The sequence below is a fragment of the Carcharhinus amblyrhynchos genome, chromosome 29, assembly GCF_965287045.1.
Source record: "Carcharhinus amblyrhynchos chromosome 29, sCarAmb.v2.hapA, whole genome shotgun sequence".
NCBI classification, from domain to species: Eukaryota; Metazoa; Chordata; class Chondrichthyes; order Carcharhiniformes; family Carcharhinidae; genus Carcharhinus; species Carcharhinus amblyrhynchos.
The window spans coordinates 10,861,551-10,875,167 of NC_137352.1; the positions used below are offsets into that span (position 1 = coordinate 10,861,551).

Consider the following 13,617-nt stretch of genomic DNA (forward strand, 5'->3'; position numbering starts at 1 on the left):
GTGTGTGACTCCCAACAACAATTTTAGTTTTGGAACTGGGGCAAAAGCATGAGGGGCATTGTAGGATACAAGTGAATGATAGATTGACCAAGTTAGGGTCCTTGAGGGGTGGCTTACAATGGACTAACTGTGGACCCCTTGAGAACAAAGAAAAAGGCAGCATCTACAGTACAAGGAGATAGGACAAATAATCTTTTACGTGTTTTTGTGTTACCATTGATTTCTCATTGCATTTAGTTTTTGCATTCCTGAGGTTTGAGCATTGCAGGCAAGGCCAGCATTTGTTACTCACTCTTAATTGCCTTCTAGAAGGTGATGGCGAGCCACCTTCTTGAACTGTTGCAATCCATCTGGTGTAGGTGCACCTACTGTGACAGTTTAACTTAAGAGGACATTTAAGAATTGATCACAATGGGGTGTGAGTGGTATCACAGTAGGCCAGACCATGTAATTTTCTTCCCTGAAGCGCATTAGTGAACCAGATCATTCTTTGTGACAGCCAGTGTTTTCTTGATTGTTATTAAAGAGACTAGCATTTTATTACACATTTATTAATTCACTGAATTTAAATTTCTCTAGTGGTTGTGGTGGGATTTGAACTCATGTCTCCAGAGTATTAGTTCAGTATATTACCACCACTGTACCAACCTGCAGTCTCCGCATGTGGAAATGTGGAAAACTTCAAACACAATGAAATAAAAAAGTTAGAAGAATTAATCTGATGTTTCTATTGAATGGCCACCAGGATCAACTTTGTTGAATCTTACTTAAAACTAGCCTCAGCAAGGCAATGGCCTGAGAATTTTAGTTTAACTCATTTTTGTTTAACTGCTTACAGTAGAATGGCTCACTATTATATGTTGTCCTGTCCATTTCTCAGATGTATGTTGATCTCTTGCCAAAACTTAAATTCAAAAGTTTGGTTGATAAGCAGCTAGTTCACCCTATATCATGGTTGTTGCCAACTTGGAACAAATAGGGATTCTCGATTGAGAATAAACATGGGGAAACCTAGCAGAGGCTAGGAACCTATTCATATAAGGTGATTGCCGAGATTGCAAGGAGCCCACAGTTAGTTTGTCCACTGTAAGCCACCCCACAAGGACCCTAACTTGGTTATTCTATCACTCACTTGTGTCTACGATGCCTCCTAATGTTTTTGTCCCAATTTCAAAATTAAAATTATTGTTGGGAGTCACACACAGGTCCCTAATATACAATCCTTCATGCAAACCAGCCTCCCATTCATTGACTCCGTCTATGCTTCTTGCTGCCTTGGAAAAGCAGCTAGCATAATGAGGATTTTCTGTAGAAACCTGAACCTCATTTCCTTTGGGGGCCTTATTTGCTTATCTTTCTTCCTCTCAATTTGTTTTCAGTGTCCAGTCAACGATTTGGACAATAATGTTGCATTTATTGGCACCTATCAAACTATGACTAAAAAAGCAGCGATTACTGTACAGGTAAGCTCAGTATTACATGTGTGAGAAGGGGTATGTTCTAGTTAGAGTTAACCGGTGTTTTCCATTAGTGTTGTATGTCAGTTTGGTGGCTCCCTAGCCTCTGAGGGCAGAGCCTAGACTGACACGTCTGGAGGAATTACTGCACTCTCAGAAGTGCCACCCTGTGGATGAAATGTTAAGCTGGTGAGCTGACTGTCCGTTCTGATGGACAGAAACGATTGCGCTGCTCAGAAAGAGTGGAGAGTTCTAGTGTCCTGATTGATACTGTTCTGTCAAGCAACACTATCCAAAACAATACATCTCGCAATGCGCCAGACACCTCATCTGCTGTGTGTGGGATCTTGCTGTGTGCAAGTTAGCTACCTCCTTTGCCTACATAACAACTGTGACTGCACTCCAAATGCTGTGGATCACTTTGGGCATGCAGAGCTTTGGATGAGGTGCTATATAAATACAACTATATTTTTTCTCTTTTCCTAAGTTGAAGCAATGTGTGAGAGTACGTGTGTTTTACTAAAGTCTAGCATTAGCAGCCATTGATAGAACTGCATTTAAGGCTCTGTCTAATGGATATTTGATGATCTCCGGTTATGTAATAGATCTCATTTGTTTGGTCTTATTTGAATGCCCAGGAATGGTGTTCATAGAATCCCTACAGTGCAGAAGGAGGCCATTTGGCCCATTGAGTCTGCACCGGTCACAATCCCACCCAGCCCCTATCCCCGTAACCCCACATAGTCCATGCTGCCCTCTTATTTTAACCACTAAGCTAGTACCATTGCCTGAGTTTGGCACATATCCCTCGATACCTATCTTACCCATGTAACTGTCTAAATGCTTTTTAAAAGACAAAATATTACCAAATGTAGAAAAAACATTTAAAACAAGTAATCTGATGTTTCTGTTGCGTTGTCTTGTATAATAGAATATGTACTCCGCGTCAATTAAATTGTTACGGTTAAGAAAAACAGGAATTGGGTATCAATTGTCTTTGAGTACATATAAATAGGGGATAGCTGGGACACTGGGCTGGTAGAAGAAGAGCTGTGAGACTGAACAAGCTCTCTCAATATGGAAAAGCTCTGTGTCCTAGTTTCTGCTTCACCGATTAGCCTGAATCCTGTTAGCATTGTGCCGCTCTGTTCCTGGTTATCGGGCACCTATTATTCTGCTTTTCATTTCCTGCAGAAGAAAGATTTCCCAAACAGCAGTTTTTATGTGGTGGTGGTGGTGAAGACTGAGGATGAGGCGTGTGGTGGAGCGCTGCCCTTTTACCCATTGAAACAAGGTATGTACAATGGGTTCTTTTCCCTGTCAAAGGTACAGCGGTGTCCTGATATCCATTAGAATTAAGGGGACCTTTCTAAAAGGAGGCAGGGAAAGCACACAGAACTTCAATCAGTCAGGATGAGATGTGAGATAGGCCAACTAATGTAACAAGGTTACTATGTAAAGAGGGCACATATACTTGGGTTGCTAGTATAGTGGCTAGGGTAGTGGACCAATGACCTGGAGATGGTGAGTGTTTTTTTACTATTCATTCATGGGACATGGGCATCGTTGGCTGGCCAGCATTTATTGCCCATCCCTAGTTGCCCATGGAGGGCAGTTGAGAGTCAACCACATTGCTGTGGCTCTGGAGTCACATGTAGGCCAGACCAGGTAAGGAGGGCAGATTTCCTCCCCTAAAGGATATTAATGAACCATATGGGTTTTTCCAACAATCGACAATGGTCATCAGTAGATTCTTAATTTCAAATATATATTTTATTGAATTCCTATTCCACCTTCTACCATTCTATACTTGGGCAGATGGGATTAGAGTTTTTGGGGAGGAAGCAGGATCAAGCTATTGAATTGGATGATTAGCCATGATCATGATGAATGGCAGAGCAAGCTCGAAGGGCCAAATGACCTTCTCCTGCTCCTATCTCCTATGTTTCTATGTGGGGATTCAAACCCAGATTAGTCTCATCTTCACCCGGCCTGGCCTACGTGTGACCCACAGCATCATAGTTGATCATTAACGCCCCCCCCCCCCAAGAGTATGGGAATAGCCTGGGGAGGTAGAGTTGAGGTAGAAGATCAGCTATTATTGAATTGAATGTTGGAGCTGGGCTGAATGGCCTACTCCTGCTCCAATTTCTTCTACACTTACATCCTCAGGAGTGGCTCGGTAAGCTGCTCAATTGTGCCAATTTGCCAGGGAAAATTTTGCATGCAATGGTACAAGAAGACAGCAAATCAATGACACCCACACCCCATGTAGGAATAAAGATAGAGTTCTGATATATTGGACTTCGAGCAGGCCATTCAGCCCTTGGGCATGTTTCACTGTCACCATATTGTGGCAGATCTGTATCTGAACTTCCAGGTTTTGCAGCTATTGTGGGCACTGTGATCTGAGTGTTTTATCTCTCTGTCTCTCTTCAGATGAGCCAGTTGATCGGGGGAACCGTAGTAAAGTCCTGACTGTGACCGTGGCGCCTGCTGTCAATTGTAAGTAGTTCCGTTTGGAGTGCCGGATCAGGACAGCAAAGTTTCTTTCCAGGAACTCTTTCAGAGTCAGTGGACCCCGAATGGACCAGCCGTTTGAAGCCTGTGTCATGGAGTGGTATTGACAGTATCAGCTGTCAGCACTTTACACCTGACCTCGTGTCCCCGAGCCTTTGGTCATTGTCTCTCTGAATCTGCAAATCGTGCCCATGAGGAATTCACTGATTTGATTTGATTTGATTTATTATTGTTACATGTATTAGTATACAGTGAAAAGTATTGTTTCTTGTGCACTATACAGACAAAGCATACCGTTCATAGAGAAGGAAAGAAGAGGGTGCAGAATGTAGTGTTACAGTCATAGCTAGGGTGTAGAGGAAGATCAACTTAATGAGTGTTAATTCCGTTCAAAAGTCTGATGGCAGCAGGGAAGAAGCTGTTCTTGAGTAAGTTGGTACTTGACCTCAGATTTCTGTATTTTTTTCCTGAGAGAAGAAGGTGGAAGAGAGAATGTCCAGGGTTCGTGGGATCCTTAATTATGCTGGCTGCTTTTCCAAGGCAGTGGGAAGTGTAGACAGAGTCAACGAATGGGAGGCTAGTTTGCATGATGGATTGGGCTATATTAATGACCTTTTGCAGTCTTGGGCAGAACAGAAGCCATACCAAGCCGTGATACAACCGAAAAGAATGCTTTCTGTGGTGCATCTGTAAAAGTTAGTCAGAGTTGTAGCTGACATGCCAGATTTCCTTATTCTCCTGACAAAGTAGAGGCGTTGGTGGGGCTTTCTTAACTGTAGTGTTAGCATGGGGGGACCAGGACAGGTTGTAGGTGATCTGGTCACCCAAAAACTTGAAGCTCTCGACCCTTTCTACTTCATCCCCATAGGGCACATCCTCCAGTACGCTTTCTGAAGTCGATGACAATCTCCTTCATTTTGTTGACATTGAGAGATTATTGTTGCCGCACCAGTTCACCAGATTCTCTATCTCATTCCTATATTCTGTCTCGTCATTGTTTGAGATCCGACTCACTATGGTGGTGTCATCAGCAAACTTGAAAATCGAGTTGGGGGGCACTTGGCCACACAGTCAGAGGTGTGTAGTAAAGGGCTGAGGGCACAGCCTTGTGGGGCACTGATGTTGAGGATGACCAGGCTGTGCCATTGTCCAGCAGATGAAGGAAGGAGAGTGCTGATATTCCAGCTACCAAGCAACTAGTGAAGATAAGGGTGATACGGTGGCACAGTGGTTAGCACTGCTGCCTCACAGCACCAGGATCTGGGTCAATTCTGGCCTTGGGTGACTGTCTATGTGGAGTTTGCACATTCTCCTGTGTATATCTGGGTGCTCTGGTTTCCTCCCACACTTCAAAGATGTGCGGGTTAGTTGGGTTGGCCATACTAAATTGCCCTTTAGTGTCCAGATGATGGGCAGACTAGGGGATTAGCCATGGTAAATGTGTGGGATTACAGGGAACGGGAGGGGTGTTGGTGGCCAGCCATGTTTTCGTGTTTTGAAAACCAGGAGCGATTTTCGCTGGTGTGACGTCACACCAGCAGGGGGAGCATTCAGTGCTCCTGGAAACAACACCATTAAGTCATTTACTGATAGTTAAACACAGTCATTTTCAAAGGGACGGGAACCTGATTAAGTCCCTGATGAGGGCGGGGAGAGGATGTTGGTGGGCAAGATCTCAAACTGCGATCTCGCTGCCACAAATCCTATCAGAGCCTCCTGTGAGAGTTAGCAGCCATTATGGGATTTGCATCCATGGTGAATGAGCCCATAGAATTGCGCCCCCTGTCTTTTAGATGAGATGTTAAACTGAGATCTCATTGCCCCTCCCCCAACCCACCCCTCGGGGAATATAGAAGGTGCCACTTTGAAGGCAGGCAGGGGAATTATCCCTGGTGCCCGAACCAATATTTATCAATACCACAAAAACAGATTGTCTACTCGTTATCACATCACTGTTTGTGGGAGCTTGCTCTGCGCAAATTGGCTGCTGTTTCCCACTTAAGACAGATCAAACCCAAGATGGGGTGTAATGTCTTATCTTCTCAGCTTGGATTTTTTTGTCTCTCTTGGGGGAACCATGAATTGGAATTAATTGGATTTTGGGTTTTGGAGCAAGCGAGGAATGGATTTGGGTTTGACTGGCTTTGTAACTTTAAGAATGGAGTAAAAAAGAAATGTAAAAAGGGACTACACTTCAAAGTACATCGTAGGCTGTAAAGCGAATTGAGATGCCCCAGTCTTGAAATACTGTAGGGTAGGCACAGTGGTTAGCACTGCTGCCTCACAGCGTCAGGGACCCGGGTTCGATTCCCAGTTTGGGTCACTGTCTGTGTGGAGTCTACACATTCTCCCCGTGTCTGCATGGGTTTCCTCTGGGTGCTCCAGTTTTCTCCCACAGTCCAGAAGATGTGCTGGTTAGGTGCACTGACCATGCTAAGTTCTCCCTCGGTGTACCCGAACAGGCGCTGGAGTGTGGAGACTAGGGGATTTTCACAGTAACTTCACTGCAGTGTAAATGTAAGCCTGCTTGTGCCACTAATAAATAAACTTAAAATTAATGGAAGTACCTTTTTACTGTTTTCATTCAAAAATTTTAGGAAATGGTGTATCAGTCTGTAACAGCCCAACTCTCTTTAATCGAGTGTTTCTCCTTTCTGATTTCCGTTTGACAGCTGTGGCCTACGTAAAAGGGACACTATTCAGCCTGGGGATTTTCCTGGCATTTTACCTGCTCACACTGTTCATCGCGTGTTGGGAGCACAATCGGTAAGTGTCCCTGGAGCATCTCTGACTATCGCATGCATTTGTTTTTTTACACAGCTGCTCAAAGAATTACTCCAGGCCAGAAAATCCGTATCCTTCTTGAGAATAACACGGCTCCCGTTCAAAGTATTTTCTGTTCTTATCCACTGCCTCCACGTCCCTGCAGAAAGGAAATCTGTTGTCAGCCAGTGGTTCCTATTGGAAAGAGTGTGTTTGCTGAGTAAGGACAGCATTGGGTTTAGAAATATGATGAGTTTTTCCAGCATCAAACTTGCAACCCCAACACAGTGAGTGGAAAGCTCCAGGTCATGAGGGGTTACCAGCAGTTTCTACCATTGTGGGGCTGGCAGGGAAGAAGACACCCAGGGCCCACATTCAAAACAGACCATTGGCCCTTTTGTTGCTTTGCCCTGAACATTGGCACCCAGGTAAACCAAGTCCATTTGTGGCCTAACCCATGTGCCTTAAAGGCGTGTCTGCCAGCCACCAGCATAAAGGCAAGTCTTTCATTCACACTCAGCTGTCTGCAGAGCACTAAGGAACAGGAGCTGCTCTCATCCCCACATTCAAACCAGAGGCCACCTCACTAGCAACAGAATGCCATCTCCACCCCAGCACAATGCTGTCCCCAATTCCTTCCCCAGTCACCCTTTCTCTCTCAAGTTCCTTCCTCTTCAATCCCTATAGGTGGAGCAGCAGTATGATTATGGAAGCTTTTCTAACATTCTGGGTACATCCAGTAGGTCCACATGCTCCATAGAACCATAGAATCCATACAGTGCAGAAGGAGGCCATTTGGCTCATTGAGTCTGCACCTACTCTCCGAAAGGGCATCTTACCAAGGCCCACTCTCTCGCCCTATCCCTCTAGGATTTAGCATGGCCAATCCACCTAATCTACACATCTTTAACCACTAGGGGATATTTAGCATGGCCAATTCACCTAATCTACACATCTTTAACCACTAGGGGATATTTAGCATGGCCAATTCACCTAATCTACACATCTTTAATCACTAGGGGAAATTTAATACAGCCAATCCATCTAACCTACACATCTTTAATCACTAGGGGATATTTAGCATGGCCAATCCACCTAATCTACACATCTTTAATCACTAGGGGATATTTAGCATGGCCAATTCACCTAAACTACACATCTTTGGACACCAAGGGGTTATTTAGCTAGGCCAATCCACCTAACCTGCACATCTTTGGAGTGTTGGAGAAACTGGAGCACCCGGAGGAAACGCAGGTAGATACAAGGAGAATGCACAACCTCCACACCGACAGTCATCCGAGACTGGAATCGAACCCGGTCCTCCAGTGCTGTGAGACAGCAGTACTAATCACTGTGCCACTGTGTCCCTTTCACTGCAGTGGAACAACCTACTGCTGCTCAAACTTAAAGAATGAACACCATATCAAGGGGGTCGGTGATTTACTAACAATGTTAGTTTTTACATTATTTGTCCATTGGCAGGTTGAGCGTTTTGGAAGACTGGGAGATTTTCAGCACACTAGTGCCTTGTGCCTCCATAAAGATGATAGTAAACATTATCCTTCAACAGTGGGACATTCTGTGCCTGAATGGACGTGTTTGCTGACTGTTCCCTTTCCCATCATTTACAGGCAGCAGAGGAAGAGAGAGAGACTCCTGGGGAAAAGCATCTCAACTCCCGATCATTGTGGTAACTAAGTAGCCACTTTAGTTATGTTTGGAAAATGATAGTGGGTGTTTTATGTTCCGTGTTTTCTGCACATTTAGAGCCTGCCTTGGTTCATAGATAAGAAACACTGTAATTTTCCACGCTTGTTGCCTGGCGACTATTTCCTATTCTCAGTGCCCTGATTCCCCCGGTGCAGTTGACAGCTGATGCTGCAACATAGTACAACCTGATTTAACAACCTAATGAGCTATTCGGTGTGCATGGGTCCAGGTATATTGTTGGCCTGGGTTGCAGTGGGGATTATAAACCTGTCGAATTGTCCAAGCCCCGGCTGATTCATCCTGAGGCTGTGCTATTTACAGGGGCAGTGAAACTTGGCGAGGCTGCATTGAGCCTTTTCCCAGTGAGGTTTCCTGTCGGAGGTGGGGAGTGGGATGTGCGGGGGATACCGGGGAGGTGGTGGTGTCCTCCTGAACTACCCATTGTGATTTCAGCTGAACATAGGATCATAGAAAAGGAGCTGGAGGAGACCACCTTGAACCTGCTCTGCCACTTAGTAAAATCATTGCTGATCTTCCATTTCATAAGATCTAGGAGCAGGAGTAGGCCACGTGGCCCCTCGAGCTTGCTCCGCCATTCAATAAGATCAAAGAACAAAGAAAATTACGGCACAGGAACAGGTCTGTCTGCTCTCCAAGCCTGCATCGACCATGCCGCCCAACTTAACTAAAACCCCCTACCCTTCCGGGGATCATATCCCTCTATTCCCATCCTATTCATGTATTTATTCAGTAACCCCTTAAAAGTCACTACGGTATCCATTTCCACTATCTCCCCCGGCAATGAGTTCCACACACCCAAGGGGTTGTCCAGCCATCCGACCTGGCTGCAGAGTTTAGATAATTCTCATTGTTCTGTTAACATCAGGGATACGCTTAACAGAATGCTTTTTAAATTCATTTATGGGACGTGAGTGTCACTGGCTGGATTATTGCCCATCCCTAGTTGCCCTTGAGAAGGTGGTAGTGAGCCACTGCCTTGAATTGCTGCAGTCCCTGATTGGTTGGAATAGACCATAATATGCATGATTTAAATATTCTATGAGACTTAAATATGCTACTCAGTGTGAATCAGAACTGTTTTTGCTTCAAACCAATAATTGTGCATTTTGAGTGAAATGGAATAATCCCAGTGGCAATGGGGAAATATCTTGCAAACCCCCTTTTCCCACCAGCTCGGGGACAAGTTGATATCGACTGTTAACATTTAAAATACATCAACTCCCCATCCTGAATGTACTTTGCATTTTCAGTTTATTTGTGGTTAGTTTCCTTTGGCTGTTGTGGTATCTGATGGTGAGATGCTCTTGTGTGTTACTGTATTGTAATTCTACAGTCTCTCTGCCTCATTGATTCTCAACAATAATCTTATCCTTTCCATTTTAATTTCTGGCTGCCGTTATCTTGTGGTTGATTACAAATACAGATCCATTATTAGGTAAGACGCAGTTCTGAATAGTTTGATGGTGCTGCACTGTGGTTGCAGTGACAGGCTGACATTCAATCATCACATATTTCAAACTGATTCTTCCCTGTCCTACAAGGCACAACGTCACTACAGCATCAAGTGAAACAAACACACGTGTGTGGAAACAGTTGGAAGATGGAGCCAAATGCCAACCTGTCTCTTTGAGTTACAACCAGCCCCACGGTGGCACAGTGGTTAGCACTGCTGTCTCACAGTGCCAGGGACCCAGGTTCGATTCCAGCCTCAGGTGACAGTCTGTATGGAGTTTGCATGTTCTCCCAGTGTCTGCGTGGGTTTCCTCCCGCAGTCCAAAAAATGTGTAGGTTAGGTGGATTGGCAATGCTAAATTGTCCCTCAGTGTCCCAAGATTTGTAGGTTAGGGGGATTAGCAGAGTGAATACATCGGGTTAAGTTTAAGTTTATCAGTGTTATAAATGGGCTTACATTAACACTGCAATGAAGTCATTGTGAAAATCCCCTAGTTGCCACACTCTGGCACCTATTGGGTACACAGAGGGAGCATTTAGCCAATGTACCGAACCAATACATCTGTCGGACTGCGGGAGCAAACCAGAGCACCCGGAGGAAACTCACGCAGACATGGGGGAGAACATGCAGACTCCACACAGACAGTGACCCAAGCCGGGAATCGAACCCGGGTCCCTGGAGCTGTGAGGCAACAGTGCTAACAACTATGCCACCCTGGGGATAGATGCTCTGTTGGAGAGTTCATGCAAACCCAATGGGCTAAATGGCCTCCTTCTGCACTATGGTGTTAAGTACACTCGCTGAGAAATGTGAAGGGAAAGTCGGTGTTGTTCCTCACGCAGCTTACAGGGTGAATGGGACACAAAATGCTGCCTCATGGGGCAACGAGAATGATTAGACATGTAATGCTGCTGATCTAATCAATGCCTGCAAACCTTGCTGTTCATTAAAAATGAATGGAGCTGAACAGATATGTTCCCATTACAGGCTGGGAAGGATGGATTGATCATTATCAGCAGTGATCATTCAAATTGAATTCCACTATCAAACTGTTCCTCTTGCTGGAGCGTGGCCTCCGCCACTGCCTCTGATGGAGATTCTGTCAGTTCAAAGAAAACCTACTTGTAGCAACCTTAATGTCTCTCTCAGATCAACTTCATTTCCAATGATCAAGAATTGTTAATGTATTTTTAAAGTCACTTTATATGAATGTGTGTTTTGTATCTTATATATGATATATATGATGATTTAATCTGTTCTCTAATTCTAGCTTCTTGCACATTCCTGATTTGTATCACTCCATATTTGATAGCTGTGCTTTCAACTGCCAGCACTCTACACTTTGAAACTTCCTCCCTAAGCCTCTCAGTCTCTTTCTTCCACTATTAAAATGCTCCTCAAAGTACCTACCTCGTCAGTCAAGCTTTTGGCCATCTGTTCTGATGTCCCCTTACACACCCTGGTGTCAATCCTTGTTTGACAATTGGTCTGGTTAAGGACTTTGGAACATGTTGTTATGTTTGAGTGTGGCACGGTAGCACAGTGGTTAGCACTGCTGCTTCACAGCTCCAGGGTCCTGGGCTCGATTCCCGGCTCAGGTCACTGTCTGTGTGGAGTTTGCATGTTGTCCTTGTGTCTGTGTGGGTTTCCTCTGGTTTCCTCCCACAATCCAAAGATGTGCGGGTTAGGTTGATTGGCCATGCTAAGAAATTGCCTCTTAGTGTCCAAGGATGCGAAGGTTAGAGGGATTAGCGGGTATAATGTATGGGGGTAGGGCCTGGGTGGGAATGATTTCGATGCAGACTTGATGGGCCAAAGGACCTCTTTCTGAACTGTAGGGTTCTATGATTCTATGAAGCTCTGTTAAAGGTTCTATATAAATGCAATAAGTTTTGTTGTTGCGTTAATAGATATCAAAGCATGACTCCAATATGAAAGGAACTAAATGACTGGAAATGACCACCTATGCTATTGGCGGATGAGCATTTAAATTGCTCAGATGACTTCCTGTATTTTAATGAGGACATTGATCCACTCATTTAACGCTTCCTGTTAGATAATTGAGGAAAGTAGGTTTTGCATTAAGCATGTGTGTGTCAACACTGGAAACAGTCACTGCTGAATAAAAATTACTCAAATGTTTCAAGAGTTTTGCTCCTGCTCATAACAAGCATTCTATTTCAGCTTATTTTCTGTACATTCCTCTGCTCTTCCACCCAATAGAATCAAAAACATTAATGGAGTAATTCTAATCACGATGGAACAGCTAAGAGTGAAATGAATGCTATCCCTTTCTTGTTTTTCTGCGGTTGACTGTATAAAGGAAAAAGTATTTGTTCGTCACCAGTAAGACTCACATTAACACTGCAATAAAGTTACTGTGAAATTCCCCGAGTGGCCACAGTCCGGCATCTGTTTGGGTCAATGCACCTAACCAGCACATCTTTCAGACTGTGGGAGGAAACCCACGCAGACACGGGTGAAAACTTGCAGACTCTGCATAGACAGTGACCCAAGCTGGGAATCGAACCCAGGTCCCTGGTGCTGTGAGGCAGCAGTGCTAACCACTGTGCTACCGTGTTTAAGTGAAATAATGGAGGCCAGTCTCGGACCAGTACAGTAGAATTGCCCATAATCCTGCACCAATTGACACAAAATTGACCAAATCTGTCGAGTGGGAAAAGCAGAATGACAGCAAAAGAGAAAATGCTGGAAAATCTCAACAATCTGGCAGCATCGATAAGGAGAGAAAAGAGCTGATGTTTCAAGTCCAAATGATTCTTTGTCGAAGTGTCAAAGAGTCATCTGGACTCGAAACGTCAGCTCTTTTCTCTCCTTATAAATGCTGCCGGATTGATGAGATTTTCCAGCATTTTCTCTTTTGGTTTCAGATTCCAGCATCTGCAGTAATTTGCTTTTGAGCAGAATGACAGGCTCAGGGAATGGAACAACTTTCACTGATGTACCATAAGCGCTCTCCTGAGGCTGCATTTAGGATGTGTTCTCCGATTAACGTGAAAGTGGTTTGACTTTACACTCAGAGCAGTTAATGCTCACATTTTTAGCAGAAATGGAAAACGAAATGCTCGCGGTTTCAGGCTCCACACACACAGCGAGCAATTATCTGTATCCGAGTGAAATATGGATCCCAGAGGATCTTCAGGATGCAGTATCTATTCCCATTTATTATTGCCTGATGAGATTGAAGCTTTATGCTTTGCAGTTACCACATGTGGATATTGACCTGTGGTATTCACCCTGGGATAGGGGGGGAAGGTGGGGGAATCATGACATTAAATTTGATGATCAGCCATGATCAAAATGAATGGTGGAGCAGGCTCGAAGGAATGAATGGCCTACTCCTGCTTTTATTTTCTATGATTCCATGTTTCTCCCTTCCTGCTGCAGGTTTTCCATGCTAATTGAACTTGCAAGCTCACAAGTATTTGGTGTTTCATAGTTTTGTACAAGGACACCCTCCTGTGTTCTGTTTGTTTTTTGTACAGTGCATGTTCAGGAGTGCTGACTGTAATTCCCTCTTGGAGCCTGTCAGCAATATTGTCAGCAGAGTTTGGGGACATTAATAAATCTCCTGGATGGTATCTGAATGTCTTGTTTGTTCCTTTGGGGCAGCACAGAGGCACAATGTTTAGCACTGCTGCCTCACAGCGCCAAGGATCCGGATTCAATTCC

The 13,617-nt window shown here is 44.5% G+C and overlaps 1 protein-coding gene across 1 annotated transcript in view; it reads left to right on the top strand.

Annotated features, from left to right (window-relative positions):
* sidt2 (SID1 transmembrane family, member 2) overlaps positions 1-13,617 on the top strand; it is a 99,380-nt gene that overhangs the window by 38,673 nt on the left and 47,090 nt on the right. Inside the window, exons 6-10 of the mRNA XM_080214841.1 lie at positions 1,380-1,463; positions 2,652-2,751; positions 3,897-3,962; positions 6,650-6,743; positions 8,372-8,430. Coding sequence (XP_080070967.1) covers positions 1,380-1,463; positions 2,652-2,751; positions 3,897-3,962; positions 6,650-6,743; positions 8,372-8,430 — 403 coding nt within the window. The remainder of the gene's footprint in view (positions 1-1,379; positions 1,464-2,651; positions 2,752-3,896; positions 3,963-6,649; positions 6,744-8,371; positions 8,431-13,617) is intronic.